General features: G+C 41.5%; 1 protein-coding gene across 6 annotated transcripts in view; it reads right to left on the reverse strand.

Annotated features, from left to right (window-relative positions):
• LOC106597706 (uncharacterized) overlaps positions 1 to 15636 on the reverse strand; it is a 159546-nt gene that overhangs the window by 129782 nt on the left and 14128 nt on the right. For 3 of the 6 annotated variants that reach the window (XM_045711799.1, XM_045711800.1, XM_045711798.1), the window contains one exon: positions 9677 to 9684. The exons of the other annotated variants lie outside the window; for them this stretch is intronic. In XM_045711799.1, coding sequence (XP_045567755.1) covers positions 9677 to 9684 — 8 coding nt within the window. The remainder of the gene's footprint in view (positions 1 to 9676; positions 9685 to 15636) is intronic. 6 annotated transcript variants of the gene reach the window in all.

The raw sequence follows: 15636 nt of genomic DNA on the forward strand, positions 1-15636 counted from the left end.
AGATGAGGTCAAGCGTATTGCCTGCCTTGTGAGTAGGGGGGAAGGTGAGAGGGTGAGGTCGAAAGAGGAGAGGAGTGGAAAGAAGGAGGCAGAGAGGAATGAGTCGAAGGTAGACGTGGGGAGGTTAAAGTCACCCAGAACTGTGAGAGGTGAGCCATCCTCAGGAAAGGAACTTATCAAGGCGTCAAGCTCATTGATGAACTCTCCAAGGGAACCTGGAGGGCGATAAATGATAAGGATGTTAAGCTTGAAAGGGCTGGTAACTGTGACAGCATGGAATTCAAATGAGGAGATAGACAGATGGGTCAGGGGAGAAAGAGAGAATGTCCACTTGGGAGAGATGAGGATTCCAGTGCCACCACCCCGCTGGCTCGATGCTCTAGGGGTATGTGAGAACACGTAGTCAGACGAAGAGAGAGCAGTAGGAGTAGCAGTGTTATCTGTGGTAATCCATGTTTCCGTCAGCGCCAGGAAGTCTAGGGACTGGAGGGTAGCATAGGCTGAGATGAACTCAGCCTTGTTGGCAGCAGACCGGCAGTTCCAGAGGCTGCCGGAGACCTGGAACTCCACGTGGGTCGTGCGCGCTGGGACCACCAGGTTAGAGTGGCAGCGGCCACGCGGTGTGGAGCGTTTGTATGGCCTGTGCAGAGGAGAGAGAACAGGGATAGACAGACACATAGTAGACAAGCTACAGAAGAGGCTACGCTAATGCAAAGGAGATTGGAATGACAAGTGGACTACACGTCTCGAATGTTCAGGAAGTTAAGCTTACGTTGCAAGTTCCCCTGTCTTTTTTACTCAGATTCTTAATGCACAGAGTGGTTCACTAGATTATAATGCACCTTCTCCTTGTATTTAGGAGAGATCTCTTTATCATCAACTATTACAGTACTGTTGACCTTCCATCTAAATCCTTTAAGATCCTCAGGTGGTTCTGGTACAGCCAGACACACTGAACCTCCCTTCAACCCATACTGGTCCTTTGGAGGGACTTCAGCCCAGGTTTCTAAAGAGAGGAAGAGGTTGCACCTGTTTTTTCAGCGAGGGATAAAACATCAAAAACAAACCAGGCTAAAACATGAAACTGTGTTCATCTAAAATGAACTTTTTTAATTATTGACCCTTTTTCTTTAGTCCTCAATGTTTAATTCCTTTGGAAAATACAGTTCCACCATGTAGTAAATCTGTCCTTATAAAACCACTTGACTCCTTTCCAACTATCTTTAGAGATGCATTGTAGAGGTGTTGTATAATTTCAGCCAGTATTTTTTTTAACTGCTCAGGAGCCAAAACAGGTCCCTGAATTTGTATATTTTTTATTTGTACCATACAGTATGTTACAAATCCAATTCATACAATATGAGGAGGGCTACAGGAAGCTTTTAGGGTTAGTCAAATTGTTTCCCCAGTTGACCTCTAACCTTTAAACCCACTGTCTGTGCATATATAATCTTGAGATTTTTTTTTAACCTTTATTTAACTAGGCAAGTCAGTTAAGAACAAATTCTTATTTTCAATGACAGCCTAGGAACAGTGGGTTAATTAATTGCCTTGTTCAGCAGCAGAATGACAGGTTTTCACCTTGTCAGCTCAGGGATTCGATCTTGCAACCTTCGTAACTTGTAACCTTTCGGTTACTAGTCCAACGCTCTAACCACTAGGCTACCTGCCAGAGGTGTGGACTCTAGTCACATGACTTGGACTTGAGTCAGACTCGAGTCACAATAATGATGACTTGCAACTCGACTTTGACTTTAACACCAATGACTTGTGACTTGACTTGGACTTGAGCCTTATGACTCGACCTGACTTGATACCCTCCCCAAGCCCAGATATTAAAAATGATGCTATTAAAAAGAGGTCAGAGCATCAACTCTTCATTTAACGGATTACAGTTTGAATCAGACATCAGCCAATCAAATTGTGCGTGGCAGTGCAGAGGAACAGCGACGGGTGAATTCAGAAGGAGCCCTTGGAAAGATGATACACAAAATTATTATTTTCGGATATAAAGACGACGCTGTGCCAACAAAAAACGGATTGCAACTTGCAAAACATGCAGGAAGAAAATTACAGACGGAGGCGCAACAATTTACAACTTTGTTCGACATTTGAAGCTGCACAAAGAACGGTAAGTCATGGCTAATATAGCCGACAGCTGTCCATCGTTTCTTTTTGCTTGTGATGCCTGGAGCCTGTATTGTTATGCAAGCTCCTTACTGCTTGCCTAGATTAGATTTACAGTTTGACTCGACACCACGCTGTTTGGAGCTGGAAAAGATCAAATGAGCACATTTGTGGCAGAGTGCCTCCTAGAATGGTTGTGTACTCTTCCTAACCTGCTGATTACAGCGAGTGCTTGAACCTCTGTGTTTATGCTTCACACAAATCCCACCATCCCTCTCTCTGCTGTCCTCCGCAGTTTTGAGCTTTCTCCATTGATAATGAATGAAGAACGGCGGCTTATTTCATGAGGCACCGCATTCAGATACAGTTTTCCAGATAGAAATGCAACATATAGATCTGTACTCGATTCTCTATTCTACACGGCAAAGGCTGTTGTAGGTGTTGTATTTCTATGTGAGTTGCCATGTTGGATGGCCAGCAGATACTCTGCTGCTCAATTCATCTACAGGAGAGCAACCACCCCACACGACCCGACCCAGCCTACCACGCCTCTCCCGCTGTCACAGAGAGAGAGAGGGGGTCTTTCTCATGACTACCCATGTATTTCCATGGAAATATAACATTTATTTGGAAAGTAATAAATATATAGATATTTTTAAAAGCATTCATGATTTGCATAAATGTAATATACTAGCTGTTACTCTTGTTAAAAATATGAAATGGTATTACATTTGTTGCAGTGGCGGTTCTAGACCATTTCAACTGGGGGGGGCCAAGCTGGGGCCAGTTGTACTGTTAGAGGGGCCAGTTACATTAGACGTTATTGTTGTCATATCGTTTTCTTCACTGCATTGCAGGCATTAGCAGGCAAAAGACCATGTTCATAATCATTAGTGTTCCGCGTTGCCACTGTCTAATAACGGATGTAAAAAAAGAAGGATAGCAAAAATTAGTTATGTAAAAATAATTTCATACTCCACATTTAGGGGGGCCACAAGGGGGTCCAAAATTGTTGTCACAGGGGCACTGCCCCCCCAGAACCACCCCTGATTTGGTGAAGAGCACATTATGACTTGTTTAGGACTCGAAACTCAAAGGACTTGAGACTTGCCTGTATTGACTTGGGCCTTGACTTGGGACTTGAGTGCTTAGACTTGAGACTTACTTGTGACTTGTAAAACAATGACTTGGTCCCACCTCTGCTACCTGCCGCCCCAAAGATCCAGGTCAATCCCTTAAAAACTAAATATGATATAGGTTTTCTGCAAAAATGAGTAGAAACTACATAATATTCATTTTAGAAGTGTGAGAGATACAGTCTGGCATTGTTCCCTGGTCTCTGTCAGTCAAGATGACCACATCACCAGCAAACTGTCATAGTCCAAACACACCAAGACAGTTGTGAAGAGGGCCCGACAACACCTTTTGCCCCTCAGGAGACTGAAAAGACTTGGCATGGGTCCCCAGATCCTCAGAAAGTTATACAGCTGCACCATCGAGAGCATTCTGACCGGTTGCATCACGGCCTGGTATGGCAACTGCTCGGCATCCGACCGTAAGGTGTTACTGCTGAGTACTGCCCAGTACATCACTGGGGCCAAGCTTCCTACCATCCAGGACCTATATACTAGGCGGTGTGAGAGGAAAGGCCCAAAAAATTGTGAGACTCCAGTCACCCAAGTCAAAGACTGTTGTATCTGCTACCGCATGGCAAAGCGGTACCGTAGCGCCAAGTCTAGGTCCACCTACATGTACAAATGACCTCGACTAACCTGTACCCCGTACATTGACTCGGTATGGGTAGCCCCTGTATATATGACTCAGGACACAGTGTATCATGGTGCTTTAAGATGTATTACAAATGCTAGATCACTCCCCCATCACTGTGATCTGCATGCTATGGTGCAATGGACCTCTCCCTCCACCAGGAGGCTAAATCACTGGTACACTTTTGTGTCCAAAGTATTGATGGGACAACTCCCTTTGTATCTCTGTTCCTTACTGACCAGATCAGTCACTCAATATAGTCTTTGTTCATAGTCGCTGCTGTCCTTGTATGTTCCTAAGGCTAGAACTGAGATGGGGAAACAATCTTTTCCCATAATGCCCCTTCGTGCTGGAACATGCTTCAAAATATTGTAAAGTTAGGGGAGTTAGTGTCCTTGCCTGTTTTTAAGACTCTGATCGACAACACTGTTTGATAACTGCAGTTGTTTCAAATCTTCAATTGTAACCTGTGACAATTTGTATATTGTGTTTATTTTGTATTTTTCTGTAATATTTTATGGACCCGCTGCTATTCCCTGTTTTACCTTCTTGCCAGGTCGCGTCGCAAAATAGTTTTTCAACCTCATTGGGTTTTACCTGGTTAAATAAAGGTTAAATTATAAAGAAATATATAGCCTCGTTATTGCTCATTTATTGTTTTACTTTTTATTTTTTACTTTAGTGTATTTAGTAAATATTTTCTATTGTTTTAATTGTATTGTTTGTTAAGGGCTTGTAAGTATTTCACGGTAAGGTCTACTACACCTGTTGTATTTGGCACATGTGACAAATACAATTTTGTTTTATCTGATAGGAAAAATGCATTGGCTCACGTACCTAGAAAGGGTTAATCGGATATCTTCATTTCATGATATATAAACCCTGATTTAGCCCATTATAAACTATATAAATTACTCCTATAAATGTCATATTCACAGATTTTTTTTTTTTTTACCATAATATATGCCATGTAGCAGATGCTTTTATACAAAGTGACTTAAAGTCATGTGCTCATACATTTTTAGGAATGGGTGGTCCCAGGAATCAAACCCGCTACCCTGGCGTGACAAGTGTCATGTTTTACCAACTGAGCTACAAAAGACCATGTCCCAAGCATCTCCTGACCTTCTCTCGACTGGACTGTTCCACAACATAGTCTTCAGGGTTATTAGTTCTGGTGATACAGAAATAGAGGAAATCAAGTCCAAGTTGAAGAGAAGCAATAAAACAAATGTTGTAGTTAAACACAACCAGCAACACCTCTCTCTCACCATGTCACCTTGAGGTTGTAGTTAAACACAACCAGCAACACCTCTCTCTCACCATGTCACCTTGAGGTTGTAGTTAAACACAACTAGCAACACCTCTCTCTCACCATGTCACCTTGAGGTTGTAGTTAAACACAACCAGCAACACCTCTCTCTCACCATGTCACCTTGAGGTTGTAGTTAAACACAACCAGCAACACCTCTCTCTCACCATGTCACCTTGAGGTTGTAGTTAAACACAACTAGCAACACCTCTCTCTCACCATGTCACCTTGAGGTTGTAGTTAAACACAACCAGCAACACCTCTCTCTCACCATGTCACCTTGAGGTTGTAGTTAAACACAACTAGCAACACCTCTCTCTCACCATGTCACCTTGAGGTTGTAGTTAAACACAACTAGCAACACCTCTCTCTCACCATGTCACCTTGAGGTTGTAGTTAAACACAACCAGCAACACCTCTCTCTCACCATGTCACCTTGAGGTTGTAGTTAAACACAACCAGCAACACCTCTCTCTCTCACCATGTCACCTTGAGGTTGTAGTTAAACACAACTAGCAACACCTCTCTCCCACCATGTCACCTTGAGGTTGTAGTTAAACACAACTAGCAACACCTCTCTCTCACCATGTCACCTTGAGGTTGTAGTTAAACACAACCAGCAACACCTCTCTCTCACCATGTCACCTTGAGGTTGTAGTTAAACACAACTAGCAACACCTCTCTCTCACCATGTCACCTTGAGGTTGTAGTTAAACACAACCAGCAACACCTCTCTCTCACCATGTCACCTTGAGGTTGTAGTTAAACACAACCAGCAACACCTCTCTCTCACCATGTCACCTTGAGGTTGTAGTTAAACACAACTAGCAACACCTCTCTCTCACCATGTCACCTTGAGGTTGTAGTTAAACACAACCAGCAACACCTCTCTCTCACCATGTCACCTTGAGGTTGTAGTTAAACACAACTAGCAACACCTCTCTCTCACCATGTCACCTTGAGGTTGTAGTTAAACACAACCAGCAACACCTCTCTCTCACCATGTCACCTTGAGGTTGTAGTTAAACACAACCAGCAACACCTCTCTCCCACCATGTCACCTTGAGGTTGAAAGCTGTTAAATGGATTATAACATATTTACTTTTCCCTCCCTCCCCTCCCTTGCAATGGTGGATAACATCTATCATCACCACCATAATTACCAGATCCATTGCACACAAAGCCCATTTTCTGGTGGTGGTGATAAAAAACAAGGAAATAACTCCTTTCCGTGGTGTTTAGAGCCCCCACTGACATCACCACAGGCCAGTTAGTTAGGATATTGTTGATGACAGGTTGACCAAACAAAGAGACTCACATTCATTCATACAACTGAGAGTAACTACTCCATGCTTCACGGTGGGAACCACCGACCAACACTTTTTGGTTACTACATGGTTCCTTATGAGTTATTTCAGAGTTTCTTCACTGCTATTCTACAATGTAGAAATAATACAAATAAAGAAAAACCCTTGAATGAGTAGGTATCCAAACTTTTGACGGTTACTATATATACACATATACAGTATATATACAGTGGGGAAAAAAGTTTTTGATCCCCCTGCATTAAAATGCAAATCATTTTCTAACATTTTTTACATGTGTTTTTCTGGATATTTTTGTTGTTATTCTGTCTCTCACTGTTCAAATAAACCTACCATTAAAATTATAGACTGATCCTTTCTTTACCAGTGGGCAAACGTACAAAATCAGCAGGGGATCAAATACTTTTTCCCCCACTGTATATATATTAGGAGGGGTTAAGGTGGCGCTAGTGTGAAATGCACGTACGTTCTTTGGCAATTTCAACCTGTTAAAGTCAAAGTCAGCGCTCTGCTATTTTCAAACTGTTGCGCAAGGATTGGTAATTTACCAATCAGCTCGTTTGAGCTCAGATGGGAAACGTTAACGGGATCCAAAGTCTCATTTCAGGCATTTCAGGATATTTAATACCAACCAGAAACTGGTGTTAATGCTATTATGGTATGAATTTGGACAGTAATCAAGGCTGTTGATAAAGCGTTTGTTTGTCTCGTGAAACCGATTGGAAATAAATCTTTATCGACTAAGCTTTATTAAAAGGTCAAGTTTGAGAGGAGTAAAATAGTGAGCTGACATTTGCTGACCTTTTTATATTGTAGGCAGGCCTACATTATTTTAACCATGTAGCTCCGGATTTGGGCGTAAAACCCTCTCCATGATGTAGGCTGCATGTGTCCAGGCCTACATTATTTTAACCATGTAGCTCCGGATTTGGGCGTTAAACCCTCTCCATCATGTAGGCTACATGTGTCCAGGCCCATCATGAAACTAGATATGAGAACCCTCAGTGAATACCTCGTATTTAGAAGTTATGACCGGTAACAATATCTTGTTTTCCGTTTCATATGTTCAAAACACAAGCCCTCCACAGGCTACCCCTTACCCTCAGCTGGTTCAACAGCAATGCCTTGTGTCTTTTCTATACTGGCAGTTTTATGATATTACATTTTACATGTATTAATTGTTGTTGTTAAACAAAAATACTGGTTCCTTGTTTTTCGTTCATAAAACAAATAACTAATTTGAATGATTCACTATCGTGATTCACCACCCGCTTCCCTAACAACTTGTTTCTTCATCAAAACCTTTCCCTTTTGCGCCAGCACTTCGCCCATCATTCTTGGTTGTGAAAATAGAAAAGTATTTCTGATAAACCCCCCTAACCTACAGCTCCACCAGCAGCGCTGAGATGTACCATCGCATCAGGTTTGTTAAAATAGAGCCAGGGGTCTCAACTTGCTGTTAAGAGTTAGAATAGTACAACACACAAAGAGCCATTTAGAAACGTGGTTGTAAATCAGCAATTTCCCTCCTGTTATGTCACTGACAGTCACTCAATCATCCCACCATGTCAGTTTCAGTCATCAGGAAGTTGGAGAGGAAACAAGCAACCATGCCACCATAATTAGACAGGAAGCCAAAAAACACTCTTCACTATTCAGAAAGGGCGGTATATATTATATTATAGTATTATAGTATTATATTATAGTATTATAGCATTTTATTATATTATAGTTTTATATTATATTACACCACCATGTTGCTACCAGCAGAACCATTTATAAGAGCTTTTATAAGGCTGGCGTATTTTGATAGCTCAAACAAGGAAGTGAAAGACTTGACTGCCAAGCCGTAGTACAGCTGGTCTACCGTGCTCCTGCCACTGACTGCTGTCTTCACCTGTAGCAGTGCTGCGTGGGTAAAATCACTGGTGAAGCCCCCAAACAAAAAATAAGCGATGTTACAACATATGTGTTGTGATAATTTGATAAAACAAAAGTGTGGTTTAGATCTGGAGTGGCTGCACTTTTCGGCGCGTTTCTCTGAAAGAGCGCTCCCGCCATAGAAACGTCCCTTACCTTGATGGCAATGTTTTGGCAGCCCATAAATTGGTGTCTTTTCTCACGAATTAAACCACACAAAAACGTACCAAATTTGCTGAAATGAATTACGTACATATGTGCACAAATTGAATGTGAGATTGTGCTGCACTTTTGGTGCTTTTAATTGAGAGCCATAGACATTCCCAATTACCCTGATTCTAAAACACAAAAGGAGAGTAAGAACTACTACTATCCAGACTAAGAAAAGGGCAGTACAAGTCCCTATAAAACCAGCTACAACTCCCTTTCTACTCACTGACACTAAGCTATCCAGAGAAGCCACCCGCCTGAAGACCGCTACTGCTGAGCAGCATAGTCAGTCAAACCCAGGTTATTTAACACAGAACGGAAATCTGGAATAGATTGCAGACATTTCGCTAGTCAGACAGACGTTATGAAGCTTTGCGCACCTGAAGACCAGCAATCTACAATGAATTGTTTTTGGAAGACAGTATTTATCGCTTTTTCCCACCATGTGTTTGTCTACATTACGGAATCCTCCGTGCTTTCTACAATTACAGTCGTTTTGAATGACACTGTCACACTCCGCTTCTCTGGATCATGCGACGGTATTATCGAATGGAAGCATCGCCATGAGAGTGAATCGGCAGGTGTCAAACACACCACGGTCGCTACACTGCACCAAGGAGATTTCACACCCAGAGTGGGCTTTGAGAACAGGGTTAAACGCGGGTGGTTTGAGTGTCACTGTGGTAAGACTCAAGAAGATGTAAAAGTTGTAGTTTTAGCCCCCATTGTGGCAAACCTGCTTACATTGGATCTAATTTTCAACTCAGCTTCTATGGCTTTACTAAAAAAACAAACTGCTGACAGTGAGGTAAACGTCTACTGCAAAAAGGATGGAGACACCGTAATGAATGGCAGGGAATATAATCTATGGCCCTCGGTTTGAGAACTGGGATTCTGGGTCCAACTATGCTTACAGACAGGGACACATTTTCCTCCCCCTCACTGACTTGAGCCTTTCTGATCAGGGAAATGCATCCTAAACCCTGACAAACAGATAAGAGGAAATCCAGACTATGTCTCTCTCTCTCTGGTATCTGAGTAGAGAGACACGACTGTTGCAGCACAGTGTGTGTGTAGTCGGGGCGGATGCATAGTGTGTGTGTAGTCGGGGCGGATGCATAGTGTGTGTGTAGTCGGGGCGGATTCATAGTGTGTGTGTAGTCGGGGCGGATGCATAGTGCGCGTAGCGGCCTTCTGACACTGAGGAAGTGAAAGACTCTCGGCCGCCGAGCCAAAACGAGCTACACCCCAGATAGCAGAGCTGCTCAACGGCTTCACTGGCAGGGTGCTCACAATATGCTCAAAGTCCAACCGTTCTCCTCCTGACCAACACCACTACAGCTGTTAGTCGGAGGCACGCCGCTTTTTCCATCGTCAAACCCTGTGTCCTCCGTTCCCTTTCCTTAAATATCATCATATCAGCATATATACACAATATCATTATATACATTATACTATCGTTATATTTCTGTGGTGCAGAAATCATCTGATAGTTCTGAACACAATCGAATACTTTTTGAAGTTTATTCAAGTAGTTTATTCAAGTAGTTTATTTAAGTAGTTTATTTAAGTAGTTTATTCAAGTAGTTTATTCAAGTAGTTTATTCAAGTAGTTTATTCAAGTAGTTTATTTAAGTAGTTTATTTAAGTAGTTTATTCAAGTAGTTTATTTAAGTAGTACACTATATTTGCCATTTGCAAAATACCTATTAACACTAATACATACATTGGAATTCTACGTTGTAGCTCTCTCAGATAAAGTACTTAACACACATCGAGGAATACAGTAAAAATACGCCCAGAGTGGTAATATTATAAAAAAAACAGTAGTCATAAATGCTAAAGTATTAAAAACAGCAGTCAGATAAAAGCTATTCTTGAACCTGGTAGTGGAGGTGCTCCTGTCCTTCCTCCACCCAGTCAGCCTGCCCGACCGTCCTGTACCTCCACCCAGTAGGTTTGTGTTGGCTGTCCATGTCAGGTCGGGACCCACTGGGAAAACACTAGTCGAGTCAACGTTGTTTCCACGTCATTTCAATAATATTACGTTGAACCAACTTGGAAAAGACGTTGAATTTACATCTGTACTCAGCGGGCAGAGATGTTTATGGACTGACATTGCCCCCTTTACTCACATGTGCCGAATACAACTGTTGTAGACTTTACTGCGCAATGCTTGTGAAATAAACTTTCCCAATGATACATAGTTATAATAATACACAATTAAAAAAACACAAGAGGAATAAAATAAAATACACAAAAACTGAATTCTATACAAAGGGTACCAGTACCAGACCAATGTGCAGAGGTACGAGGTATTTGAGGTAGATACAGTATGACAAAACAGGCTGCACAGTAACAAGAAAACAGGCAACAATAGCAGCTAGGTCATGTCTAGTGCTACTTGATGCTTAGAGAAGATGGGCAATAATAGTAATGAGCTTTTTTGGTATTGAAATACTCTGGGTCAGTCTTTAGATCTGCAAGCTACACCCACCTGATGACCTTCTGGCACTTGATTGAGCGGGCAGCAGAGACCAAGTTTATAAGTCACAAGCACCAATCTGTCTGAAACACGTGTTACTGGAAGAAAACCAGTAAGGGACAACTTCATTAAATACTTAAGGGGTTGTAAGGCCCCGGTTAATAGAAGAATTTGACAAAGTCCCAGAATCTCTGCAAAAGGTTAGTTCTTTATTCAGAGAGCTCTAAAAATCATACAACGCACATAGCCTTTTATACCTCACATTTGGTCATACCGTACCCCCTTATAAATGCCCCTCCTCTTGCTATTTACAAGAATGTTCCAACACATACATTGCTTATCATATCCTGCACAATCTACTGCAAGCCTTACGGTTTCTCCCCTCCCTGGGTGGGGGAGACCTCCTTCCTGTTATCAGTTTCACAGTTGTCTATCACAAGTTGTCTGTTGACAGTTCCTCTTTTCCTATGCACACACATTAGAGAATTCTAGTCTTATGATTCTAATACATTTCACTCAATTATACAGTGACAGGGTGGAATAATTTAGTCATTATCTTAAACATATAATTTCCTTATCAGTACCCAATTGTATTATTTTGTATATTTTGGTTTTCTGAGTTTTTGAGCACTTATTAAAACTGCTCCGTTTATACCAAGTTCGATCTCCTGCGCCTGACTTCCCTGCCACCAGCACGCACTCTTACATATCAACCGGACCTGACTTCACACCCTAATTAAGTTAGTAGGTCTACAGAACTCTATCCCATCAACCAGACCTGGCTTCACACCCTAATTAAGTTAGTATGTTTACAGAACTCTATCCCATCAACCGGACCTGGCTTCACACCCTAATTAAGTTAGTATGTTTACAGAACTCTATCCCATCAACCGGACCTGGTTTCACACCCTAATTAAGTTAGTATGTTTACAGAACTCCATCCCATCAACCGGACCTGGTTTCACACCCTATTTAAGTTAGTATGTTTATGGAACTCTATCCCATCAACCGGACCTGGTTTCACACCCTAATTAAGTTAGTATGTTTATGGAACTCTATCCCATCAACCGGACCTGGCTTCACACCCTAATTAACAAGGATTTACTGTTACATAGGCTGAATACTTTTCAGGTGCATTTTTTATGGATATTGATAGAGTCAAAAGTGTTCTTGGCTTGTGCCAACTCTGTTCTGTGTCTGTGCAGATGTGAATTGGTGGTGCAGCAGGAATGTTTAGTTGAGAGTAGTGCGCTGTCTGGTAAAGAAGGGCCACTAGATGATTGCACAGAGCACTTCCTGCAACACAGAAGCAGTGGTTTTGGACCACGACCACTGGTACGGAGTGCTTTAACACCATCTGTGAAGATACGTGTGATGAAAGACTGAAGTGAGAAACAAGAATGATGCAGCTCATAAATAACAATTAACATAGTAGTTTCTAGTCTTCTTAACTAGGGGTTCATTTAACTATACAGGAATAGATTGTGTCTCAGTGAACACAATTACCAAACACTGCATCAACAGATCTTTACCAAATAACCTGTTAACTTTCACTCTTCCTCATGGACCTGTGACAGGCAGCCCTCAGAGTGATCTCCCCTATCAGATACTCCCCTGTCAGATACTCCCCTGTCAGATACTCCCCTGTCAAATACTCCCCTGTCAGATACTCCCCCGTTAGATACTGTGTACAAGACATGAATAACAATTATTTTTAGCTAGCAAATATAGCTACCAAGCATAACTTCACAAACCACAGCTCCTGTACCAGATGATGGTACTCTATATACGGGCTGTGGAACATCACAAACCGCAGCTCCTGTACCAGATGATGGTTCTCTATATACCGGCTGTGGGTCATCAGGACGGGGTGAACCCACATTGAGCGCTGTCGCTGCGTTGATAGATCGCCGCAATAGCCAAGAGTTTCCACAGTTTGAAATTCATGATGGAAATACAGGTATGAAGATGACATCACTATTTACAGTCTAATACACTCCCTCCAAAAATCAAAATATAAGCGGGAAGACATTTAATTCGGTGTCAAGGTGTCAATAATGTTGTCTTTTTAAAAAATTGCCTATTATATGCAAATAAACAATTAAATACATTTTCAGATTTTATACACAGTTTTTTTCTTTGGGCTAGGGGCAGTATTTTGAAGTTTGGATGACAAATGTGTCCAGAGTAAACTGCCTGTTACTCAGGCCCAGAAGCTAGGATATGCATATAATTGGTAGATTTGGATAGAAAACACTCTGAAGTTTCTAAAACTGTTACAATAATGTCTGTGAGTATAACAGAACTGATATGGCAGGCAAAAACCTGAGGAAAATCCATTATTTTTGATGTGAGTAGTTTTCCATTGAAAGCGTGACTGTGTGCATGCTCTTCGTTGTTTATCCTTTCTATTGAATACGCTATTGTCCGGTTGAAATATTATCGATTATTTAGATAATTGACAACCTGAGGATTAATTATAAACATCGTTTGACATGTTGAGCCAGTGGATTACTGAACAAAACGCACCAACAATATAGAGTTTTTGGGATATAAAGAAGGACTTTATCGAACAAAATGACCATTTATTGTGTAGCTGGGACCCTTGTGATTGCAACCAGATGAAGATCTTCAAAGGTAAGTGATTTATTTTATTGCTATTTCTGACTTGTGTGAGTCCTCTACTTGGTTGGAAAATGTTTGTATGCTTTTGTAAGCGGGCGCTGTCCTCAGATAATCGCATGGTATGCTTTTGCCGTAAAGCCTTTTTGAAATCTGACAAAGCGGCTGGATTAACAAGAAGTTTATCTTTTAACCGATGATTAACAATTGTACTTTCATGAATGTTTATTATTACTATTTCTGTAATTTGAATTTGGCGCTCTGCAACTTCACCGGATGTTGTCGAGGTGGGACGCTAGCGTCCCAATGATCCCAAAGAAGTTTTAATAATTAAAAAAATCTTCAATGACTATTTACCCGTGAATAAATTAATGAAATGGAGAATGGATTAAACTATTTACCTGTGAATAAATTCATGAAATGGAGAATGGATTCAACTATTTTCCCCATTTATCCTTCATTCAAACTTGCTGAATTCTTGACGCACAATTGAACATGCTGCCATATTCTGCCAGCAGCCCACAAGCACAATTTACCGCTATCTAGTGTAGACAGGCATCACCCTCTATCTAGTGTAGACCAGGCATCACCCTCTATCTAGTGTAGACCAGGCATCACCCTCTATCTAGTGTAGAGGAGGCATCACCCTCTATCTAGTGTAGACAGGCATCACCCTCTATCTAGTGTAGACCAGGCATCACCCTCTTCGACTCTCCGGGTGAAAACTCAACACCAGACTCTTTGCTGATTCCTGCCTGTGACGCACTGCCGTCAGTCGTTACTATGGTGATTTATAATGCCAGCTGACCACAGCTCAAATAAACCTTGTTGATGATCAAAATGCTAAATGTAGAGATATTTTTATGTTAAATGAACATGGTTAGTATTAGTGGATTAAATACATCAAGGCCTACTGCTTGGAACTGGATATACTGATGGGTTATTTTATTATTGACCCCGTAGCATTTGATTTAAAAACCATGTCAGTTATCCAATAGTAATACATGCATCAATCCACTGAACCTGATTACCAATCATCATCAATCCACTGAACCTGTTGACCAATCATCATCAATCCACTGAAGCTGTTGGCCAATCATCATCAATACACTGAACATGAGGTTGGCCTATCCATCATCTCAGCTCTTTATAACAGACTAATGACCTGTCTCCATAGCTCTATATAACAGACTGATGACCTGTCTCCATAGCTCTATATAACAGGCTGATGACCTGTCTCCATAGCTCTATATAACAGACTGATGACCTGTCTCCATAGCTCTATATAACAGACTGATGACCTGTCTCCATAGCTCTATATAACAGACTGATGACCTGTCTCCATAGCTCTATATAACAGACTGATGACCTGTCTCCATAGCTCTATATAACAGACTGATGACCTGTCTCCATAGCTCTATATAACAGACTGATGACCTGTCTCCATAGCTCTATATAACAGACTGATGACCTGTCTCCATAGCTCTATATAACAGACTGATGACCTGTCTCCATAGCTCTATATAACAGACTGATGACCTGTCTCCATAGCTCTATATAACAGACTGATGACCTGTCTCCATAGCTCTATATAACAGACTGATGACCTGTCTCCATAGCTCTATATAACAGACTGATGACCTGTCTCCATAGCTCTATATAACAGACTGATGACCTGTCTCCATAGCTCTATATAACAGGCTGATGACCTGTCTCCATAGCTCTATATAACAGACTGATGACCTGTCTCCATAGCTCTATATAACAGACTGATGACCTGTCTCCATAGCTCTATATAACAGACTGATGACCTGTCTCCATAGCTCTATATAACAGACTGATGACCTGTCTCCATAGCTCTATATAAC

The sequence above is a fragment of the Salmo salar genome, unplaced genomic scaffold (genome assembly GCF_905237065.1).
Source record: "Salmo salar unplaced genomic scaffold, Ssal_v3.1, whole genome shotgun sequence".
Taxonomy (NCBI): Eukaryota; Metazoa; Chordata; class Actinopteri; order Salmoniformes; family Salmonidae; genus Salmo; species Salmo salar.